This window comes from Balaenoptera borealis (genome assembly GCF_965194805.1).
Source record: "Balaenoptera borealis genome assembly, chromosome: 1".
NCBI lineage: Eukaryota > Metazoa > Chordata > Mammalia > Artiodactyla > Balaenopteridae > Balaenoptera > Balaenoptera borealis.
Window position 1 is genome coordinate 189,592,045 of NC_138860.1, and position 8,850 is coordinate 189,600,894.

At 63.5% G+C, this 8,850-nt stretch overlaps 1 protein-coding gene across 4 annotated transcripts; it reads right to left on the reverse strand.

Moving 5' to 3' along the window:
- Positions 1 to 1,059: 1,059 nt before the first annotated feature.
- ZBTB48 (zinc finger and BTB domain containing 48) lies at positions 1,060 to 8,742 on the reverse strand. Of its 4 annotated transcripts, none has more exons than XM_082390598.1 (11): positions 8,474 to 8,742; positions 7,184 to 7,880; positions 6,464 to 6,705; positions 4,212 to 4,323; positions 3,495 to 3,587; positions 3,039 to 3,125; positions 2,687 to 2,841; positions 2,084 to 2,220; positions 1,848 to 2,012; positions 1,537 to 1,625; positions 1,060 to 1,435 (listed from the first exon to the last, which is right to left on the reverse strand). In XM_082390598.1, the coding sequence occupies exons 2-11, from the start codon at positions 7,871 to 7,873 to the stop codon at positions 1,139 to 1,141; spliced, it is 2,067 nt and encodes a 688-aa protein (XP_082246724.1). In that variant the 5' UTR covers positions 7,874 to 7,880; positions 8,474 to 8,742; the 3' UTR covers positions 1,060 to 1,138. The 4 variants fall into 4 exon arrangements, with proteins under 4 accessions (XP_082246724.1, XP_082246723.1, XP_082246722.1 ...); XM_082390597.1 differs by having other exon boundaries at positions 4,212 to 4,326; XM_082390596.1 differs by having other exon boundaries at positions 7,100 to 7,880.
- Positions 8,743 to 8,850: the final 108 nt, after the last annotated feature.

Sequence of the window (8,850 nt, forward strand, 5' to 3'; positions counted from 1 at the left end):
TGCCAAGCACTGAGCAGAAGCACTTACTGTCTGGGGCGGGCGGCTGTAAACGTGTGCAGATTCTTTGACACTCCTCCCCTTGAACCTAAGGAATGACGTTTTGGTGACTGCCTGGACCAATACAACGCGGCAGGGGTGGCACTGTTGACCTCCAGGGCCAGGTCACAGAAAGGCCTTGCAGCTTTGGCCTCCTGCGACGTTCCTCCCAGCACCCAGCCACCATGCCGTGAGGGAGCCCAGGCAGCCCGTGGGGAGGCACCCCGGCCCACGGCCAGTGCCAACTTGCCAGGCACACAAGTGAGCCATCTTGAGAGCAGATCTGCCCCCCGGCCCCGAGGGCAATTCTGGGGTCGTCTGTTACCCGGCAGGGGACTGGAACAGCAGGCTTTCTCATTTAATCCTCATCTATGAAGCGAGCTGTTACTAATTCCATTAAAAAGTAAGGAAGCGAAGCATTTAGTCACTTGCCCCAGGTCACAGCTCTAAAAAGGAGCTGGGAAGGAATGTGGATGCAAGCAGTTGGCCTCCCGAGCCCACACGCTCTTCTTCCCAAGGCTGCAGAACCTGGGTACCACCAGGGCCTCTTGCTGTTCTAGGCCTGGCCCTGCCTGTGTGCCAAGCCAGCCTCCTGGACAAGCAAACCAAGCTTCTCCCCCAGGGAAAGGTCCTGTCCGTGGTCATGCTGCCAGCCAGGGTCCAGAGCACGCTTAGCCACAAGCCTGACTGTCCTCAGGCTCCCAGGTCCACTTGGCTGCAGAGTAACGGGGCCCCCATCTTGGGCCAGCCACCATCGTCAGGGCCCTGGCCACTGGTCCCGGTTCTAAAACCCAGATGGAGAAAGATGAGAGCGCCCTGGGCCAGAGGCTTGTCCCCCAAAGCTACCTGCCCAAGTTTCACTTGGCTGGGGTCTCCCGACAATGTGGGGAAGCTGCTGGCCAAGCTCTGGGGTGCACGGAGGATCAGGCAGGACACCGTTTCTTCTAGAGGACACGGTGGGAAAGCAGCACCTCCCTGGAGCCCAGGTTCCCGGGGACCAGGCCGCTGGATGGGACAGAACAATTGAGTCCAAAGCCATCTGGTTTATTGGGGGATGGGGCCAAGTGGGCTGGGGGCCGCGGGGTTGGCGAGGGGGGCAGGACTACGTGTCACAGTCCTCGGGGATGGCGGCCGTGATGATAAGCGAGGGCTCCATGACGCCCGGGCCCGAGAAGCTCTCCTCCGCACACAGTCTCTGGCCAGGGAGCTGGGAGGCCAGGCCGCCCTGGGCCAGCGACTCCACGATGACCTCAGCCGAGCCCACCTCCAGCTCGGTGGGCGGCTGGAGCGCCACCACCACCATCTTCTCGTCCTCGATGACCAGGTTCCGGAGCTTGCGCTGCCGTGGGTTGTAGTTCTCCACCCGGTCGTGGATCTCCATGTGCCTCCGCAGGTGGGCCTAGCGGGGAGGTGGGGCTCAGGCTGGGCACAGAGGCGTCTGGGGGAGGGGCTCAGGGGCCGGGGGGGCGGGGGGCAGGAGGAGGCCAGCCCCAGGCCTACCTGCCGGGTGAACTTGTAGCCGCATTCCGTGCACTCGAACTTCCTGACCCCCTTGTGCCTCCTCACATGCACGCGCAGCTGTTCCACGGCTGCAGGAGGGAAGGGCCCAGCGTTGGGGCGGGAGCAGGGCTCCAGCCCGGAGAGGAGACACAGCCTGCGGCCGTTCTGGGCCCTGCCAGGCTCTCCAGCGCCACCCTGAGATCACTACCGCCCGGGGCCCTGGGGAGCCTCCGCCCCTGCCTGCCGGCCTGTGACAGCCCCTCCGGCCCTCTCTCCCCAACCCGGGGCTCGCCCGGGGCGGGCCCAGGCACCTTTGAAGGTCTTCCCGCAGATCTGGCAGAAGTGGGGCCGGCCCTCCTGGTGGCGGCTGGCCACGTGCCTCAGCAGGGGCCCCTTCTCCGTGAAGCGCTGCTCGCAGAACTCACAGCTGAAGGGCCTCTCGCCGGTGTGGGTGCGGTTGTGCTTGTCCAGGCTGGCTGTGGGGACGAGGTGAGGGCTCAGCCGCCGGGCCTCAGCCCCAGGATGGGGAGGGGACGGCCTGCCTCACCTTGGGTGCGGAAGGTCTTGCCGCAGAGGTGGCACTGGAAGGGCTTCTCGCCTGTGTGCGTGCGCAGGTGCATGTTGAGATTGGCCTTCTGGGTGAAGGCGTGGCTGCAGAACTCACAGACGTACGGCCTCTCGTTCCTGTCCAGGTGGGGACACAGGCAGAGGCGTCACCGAGGGAAGTGGCCCCCTAGGCACCACTGTAGCTGGGAACACGGCCGGCCCGAGCCACGGAAACAGGCAAGGCTGAGGCCAGCTGGCCTGAGCCTTGGGAACGGGCCCGGGCTGCTGCGAGCTGCCTGGAGGAAGGGCTTGGGCAGGGCTGGGAGAGGAGCACGAGCTCCATCCCGGGAGCCACGGGAAACTGAGAAGCTGCCCGGGGCAGGGGTAGGGAGCCTGGTCTTGCCTGAAATCCCCTCCCCCCAGCCTCGCTGGCCCAACAGGCTTGCTCATCCGGCAGGCGTCCCCACCCAGAAAGGCTGCAGGCACCAGACTCAGGGTGGGGGGCACTCTGGGTGAGTGGCAGCAAACTCTGCCTTCCCAGCCCACCCGCGGGCCTGGAGGCAGCAGCAGGGCCAGGCCCTGGGGGAAGACGGGCCACCGCCACCTGTGCTTGGCCTTGATGTGCATCTGCAGGCCGTTTCGGCTGGACGCCCGGTGGCCGCACTCCTCACACACAAAGAGCTTCTCCCCGCGGTGCTTGAAGGCCTCGTGCAGCTGCAGTTCCGTCCGGGACAAGAAGCACTTGGCGCAGGTGGGACACTAAGGGACAGGGTGAGCAGGGCGAGAGTCAGGAGGGAGGGCCGCCCGGGAGCCCCACAGAACCCCCCGGACCCCTCATGGCGGACCCGCACAGCCCGCCACTCTGGACGCGGCCACGCCGCCTTCACCGTGCTGGTGCCCGGCATCGGAGCGCCCGGCCCCGGTCCTCAGGGCCCTCAGGACGGCCTGGCACTCACCGCGTGGGGCTTGGGCGCTCCGTGCAGCTTGATCATGTGGCTCTGCAGGTCCTTCTTCTGCATGAACTGCTGGGAGCAGGAGGAGCACTGGAAGACAGGCCACGGTCCCCCTTGAGGCCGCAGCACCAACAGAGCCCTGGCCACCCCCAGGCTGTCGGGCGGGGACCCAAAGGCAGGGCACAGCCAAGATGCGGAGGCTCCCCGACCCCGTGTGAAGGCCACACTGGGGAGGGCCTCTGGTGCTACGCCCATGCCGAGGCTGAGGCTGCCCTCTGCGGAAAGAAACAGCAGCCTCGCCCAAAGATACAGGAGCACCAGACATGGGGAGGGAGGGCAGGGCTCCTTGACGGCTGGCGAGGGGGAGGCCCCCCAACACCATCCCGGGTAAAGGGCTAGGCGGGAGGGACCCTGGGGCCACCCCTCGGCCCCCAGCCCTGGGGACAGGCCGAGCCTGACCTTGTAGGGCATCTCCCCCGTGTGGGACACCATGTGCACCCGCAGCTCCATCCTCCGGCGGAATGTCTCCTGGCACACAGAGCATGTGAAGACCTGGCAGTGTGAGGGGCAAGCGGGGCCAGTGTCAGCGGGGGCCTCTGCCTCAACGGCAGCCTCGGCTGGGGCTTCCACTGGCTTCCGGGAAGAGTCTGCCCGGGGCGGGGGGAGGGTGGGGGGGGCGCTAGGGTGGGAGAGGGCAAAACGTAACCTGCTTGCCCTGACGCTGACCCTCGCTGAACGCTGCAAGCCCACCACGCCAGGCTGGGGGCCAGGCCGGGACGGGGCCGCAGCCTGCAGGCGACAGGCCTCTAGGAAGAGGTGGGGGTGGGGTTTAGCCACCGAGTCACACGGGCCAACCAGGGGGATGGGGGGAGGTGGCCAGGTGGCCTTTCTCAGCAGCCACCGCCCCACCGAAGTACCCCTTCTCCAAAGCCCAGGGGCCCAGGCAGGCAAACCCAAAATGCCTCCTACAAAGTCCCTCCTGGGCTTGTGCCGCCCGCCCTTGGGACCTGTCCCCCCAACCTGCGCCAGGAAGTGGACCCGATGACATCCAAGGACCCTGCAGCTCTTGAGTTTACAGTCCCATCTAGGCCAGTCCCCTTGGGGCCCCTCCCGGGTGGCAGAGAGACAGAGGCCAGCGTGCCCTGCCCGCCAGGACCCGGGCTGGCCCCCAAGTACCTGTTCCGAGCGGTTCATGCAGTTCCGGGCTTCGTGCTCCAGGAGGTTCTCCTTCCGAAAGTAACACTTCCCGCATTTGGGACACTCGAAGGGTTTCTCCCCAGTGTGTTTCCTGCTGGGAGAAGCCACGGGGGGTGTCGGGGCTGAGCAGACCTGCCGCCCTCCCTCACCCAGGCCCCCTCCAGCACCTCTGACAGCGCTGTGCTCCGCGGCAGAGGAAGACGGGGCTTGGGCCGCCGCCTGAGGCTCTCCACGAGGCTCGGCCAGACCCAGCTGGTGAAGCTGCAGAGGTGAGCCCAGAAACCCTCCTCCCTCCCGGAGACTCTGCAAGGGAGGGCACGGCACAGCTCCACACTGGAGGGGCCGCCCCAGAGCCGCAGGCCGATGGGGAGGCCCAGCAGCCAGCATCTCTCCGAAGACAGAAATGATCCCTGGGCCCTGACTCCCTGGAGAAACCACGCAGTCTGCCTGGAACTTCCATGGGCTCAGCCTTCAAAACCACAGCCAGAATCTGACCACCTCACCTGGCCTCCATGCTACCATCTAGTGCGGCCACGCCATCCCTGGGCCGCCGTCTGGGCCTCCTACCCATCCCGTGCTCCACACCTACCTCCCGTCGGGTTTCCACTTCAGGAGCCAGACGGGCCCTCAAGTACAACCAGATCGCATCGCCTCTTTGCTCACAACCCTCTAATGTTTGGCATCTCACCCTGAGAAAGGCCTGGGGGCCTGTGAGGGCACTGCTGGCCTGCCCCTTACCTTGCTGGCCCCCTCCCACCCCAGAGCCTCTGCTCTAGCCCCTCTCTGGCCCAGAGTGCTCTCCCCAGCCATCCATTAGGCAAACTTCTTCACTTCCTTTGAGTCTGCTGGATTATCTCCTTTCTTTACAATCGCAACCTGACCCCACCCTGAACTCCCCAGCCCCCTGGCATTGCTGTCCTTTTCCCTTTATCGCACTGTGAAGTCTCTTATCTGGTAGTTCAGGGTCTCATCGCCCTGCTGGAGGGCAAGCTCCACAAGGCCTCTTTGTTCTGTTCACTCAGGTATCCGGTGCGCCCAGCCACCAGGCAGAAAGCTCACTGAATGAGCTAAATGAACCCTGACTTCAGAGCCCGGGAGTGGCGTGGGGAGAGCTCTGACAACCTGCCAGAGGCCACACACTCCTCTCATCCCCTGCCGCTATACTGACTGTCTTGTCCCCCATCCCAAAGACCTCAGGAGGCCATCACCCCTTCCCAGTTCTCAGGGACGGTCTAGCAGCCTGCAGCCCAAGGTAAGGATGGGGTCGGTGCCTGCACCCTGGTCTTACACTGGGAGAGCGTCCAGGCAGACACAGACCACCCCAGGGTGACTTCCCCAAAGGCTCCGCTGGCAGCAGCTGCCCCCAGAGCAGGGACAGCAAATGGGCTTCAGCCCCAGTTCCAACTCCATTCAGTCGCTAGTGGCTTCTGAGAGTGTCATACTGAGAAAACGTGTTATGGCCCAGCCTGGCCTGGCAAGAAATCGCACCAAGTGACGTCTTGGGCTAAGGACGGGCAAGACTAAAAGGCGTGTCACCTAGTTGCCATCCCTGCAGGCCCCGCAGAGAGCAAGGCCTCTGGAGCAGCGCCTTCCAAGAGGACGCTCTGGGATGATGGAAATGCTCTACGTCCGTCCTGTCGCATTCGGCAGCTGGGGCCACGCGTGGCTACTGAGCCCTTGAAATGCGGCTAGTGTGACGGAGGAACTGAACTTACTTAATTTTAATTACTTTGATTTTAAATTAAAATAGTTTCGCGTGGCATCTGACTACCTTATGGGACACGGCAGCTTTAGACGAATGGTCTCTAATGCTCTGCTGACACCTCAGAGCTAACCTGTCCCCAGAAATGTGGGTGGCACCAACCCTAAAGATTGACATCTTGGCCCAAAGCCCACACTGCCAGGCCACAGCCACAGCCCGGGGCCACAGGCTTCTCTCACACCCTTGGGAAAAGCCAGCTGGAGGTCGACGTTCACAGCGCGTGGAACCTGTTGCTAAGGTGTCCACAGACCCACTCCAAGCAGAGCGCTCGCAGGAGGGCGAGGAAGAAGCAAGCCAACCAAGGTCAGGTGCTCACTCCCCGCAGGCCAGAGGACGCCAATGCCAGGCGCTCTGTGGGTCTGAGATGGAGCCCCTGGCCCCTATGCGGCCCAGAAGTGGGGATGCAGGCCCCCTCCCCCAACACGGGAACAGCAGGTGGGAAAAGAAAATAGAAAAACAGAACGTTTACCTGTTGTGAACTTTTAGATAATATTTGCTGAGGAACTTTTTATGACATGTGGGGCATTCAACCGGCACCGCTGTACCTTTTCTGTTCTCAGCAGGCTCGGCTGCCCGGGAACCTGCACTCAGGGCCGGCTCGGCAGCACAGGGCTTTCTGATTACGTTTGATTTCCTCCTGGTCGGCACAGTCTCAGTCTCAGAAACATAATCGCCATCCCCATCATCCTCAACTTGAACCACCACTTCCCACTAGAGCAGAAGAGGCAGCAGGAGGGAGCGAGGTCACCAAATTAATCAGCAGGGGTGCTGGGGACGGATCTACGGGGCAGCCAGCTCCATCCAGTTCCATCCCAAGTCCCAACCCAGGCACATCCCCAGACAAGTCCCTTCATCAGTGACTGTTCCCTTCAGGGTCCCAGGGCAGGCAGCATCCGAATCTCAGGTTTGGAGAGCAGGAGCTCTATTTGTGGGTAAGTTTGCCTGGATTTCACTACCCTGGGAAACACCTGATGCCGCCCACTCGACCCCAAGAAGCTGGCAACCACGAACACGACTCGCAGAAAGGTCAGCCTGAGGATGCAGGATGGAGCTGGCTTCCTACATTTGGAGGAAATCTGTTCTAAACCCACAAAACAGATTCTACCTTAGGGTTCAGATTATCCCGGAAAAGCGTCAGTCTCTCCTCCCCACTCCTGCCTCCCCTGCTCCAGCATCCTGGGCACAGTACCTCGTTACTCCCGCCCTGCAGCTGGACACCTTCAGCCTCAAAGGGCCTTGGGGGCACTCTGCAATCCTCAGGCTCCTTGTCCTCAGGGGGACAAAGCTTCAGAGCCTGCTTGAGTTTCCCACGGAGGAAGGAGGGGTTCTCACTCTGAGCAGGGAGACCAAGCTGGCACCTCTGGAGGCTGGGACTACCGCTGAGCTCCTGATCCCTGGGGGTTTGACCCAGCGTCCTCGAAACTTCCTCTTCCTCCAAGCTTGCTGGCTCCTTGAGGTGGCTGTTCACATCCCGAGGGGCGGGTTTCCCCAGCCCACTGTGGCCACTTGGTGCCAGTCCCACTGAGGCTTTGGGCTTGAAGCTCTGGCACAGCTCTACAGCCTCTGGCACCCGCAACTCCCTGGCTGCCAGGAGCACCTGATCCCGGTTCCCCGAGGTGAGGGCGAGGTGGCCAGTGTAGAAAAAGTCCAGCAGGAGGCCAAAGATCTCAGCGAAGCCGGCAGGGAGGACGACACTGCCCCCCGAGCCATCCCCATAGAGGCTCTGGAAGAAGTGGCTGCAGCAGGCGAGGACACTCCAGTGCGCCTTGAACACCAGACCCCCCACGTCCAGGGTGGCGTCGCAGTACTGGCCCCGCTCCCGCTGCTTGTTGAGCTCCTGCAGAACCCTTACACTGTGCTGGACGAAAGAGCCGTCCATGGTCCGTCTGAAAGGGAGAAAGGCAGCAGTGACCCCATGACCAGTCCAACCGAGGGGTAGTAAGAGAAAGCCCCTGGATCTGAGAAGAGGGTAAGTGGAGGCAGGCTCTATTCAGTCACATTTATTACAACCAGGGCTTAGATCAAGGTTAGAAGGTGCAAGCTGACACAGGAACGGACTGAAAGCCTCCCTGGGGGCCGGGCCAAGTAAGCAGCCCATACCGGGGGTGCCCAGAGAGTGTGGGTGGCGGAGGCGCAGGCGGACTAGGTGGGGACAGAGTCGGGAAGGGTGCTGGTGGGAGGAAATCAAAAGTTTGAGAGAAGAGGCGGGGGATCAGCGCGAACTCATCAGCCTGGCACAGCGAGAGGGCCCGACGCAGGGGAGGGTGGCGGCTGCAGACAGGTGAACGGAGCCCACGCCGCGCCCACACGTCCGGAGCGGCCGGGCGGAAGGCGGCCGCGGTCACACTCCGTCAACAGCCACCGCGGCCCACAGCGCCCCCTCCCTCGCCCCGTTCCTCCCGACCTCCTCACCCGGGCCAGTCCTCCCTACGCCAACCCCTCCGGCCCCAAGCCAGGTCGCCCGCACAGCCCCACTGACCGACTGCCCCGGCGGTAAGTGCCGGGCCGACCGTGCAGAGACGCTGCCACCGCCGCCGCCGCCGCCGCCGGACGTGACGTCAGAGCGCGCCGGCCGGGGCGGGCCGCCTCGGAGGCGCTAGCCTTTACCTCCGGCCCCTGGAGGCGGTACCACGTAGATAACAGCCAATGGGGTGCAGGGAAAGGCGGGGCCAGCTCCGTTCCCTCGGCGCTGGGCCCGCCTCCTGGGGTTGCCTAGCAACGCCAAGCTGGACATTGAGTCTACTCCCGGCTCGGAGTCCCGAGGTTCCGGCTGCGGTTAGCCCGGCCGCGCAGTGCCCTCAGGCTTGAAGAGACAGCGCCCTACCCTCGCCCCAGAGAGGAAGCACAGCCAAGACG

What these genes read in the sequence shown, in the direction of transcription:
- ZBTB48 (XM_082390595.1), bottom strand. Translation starts at nt 7,873, where the DNA reads ATGGACGGCTCTTTCGTCCAGCACAGTGTAAGGGTTCTGCAGGAGCTC. An exon ending in CACATCAAGGCCAAGCACAG is followed by an intron (nt 2,221 to 2,686) that starts GTGGCGGTGGCC and finishes CCACCTGGACAG; the next exon opens with GAACGAGAGGCCGTACGTCT. An exon ending in CAAGACCTTCCGCACCCAAG is followed by an intron (nt 2,013 to 2,083) that starts GTGAGGCAGGCC and finishes TCGTCCCCACAG; the next exon opens with CCAGCCTGGACAAGCACAAC.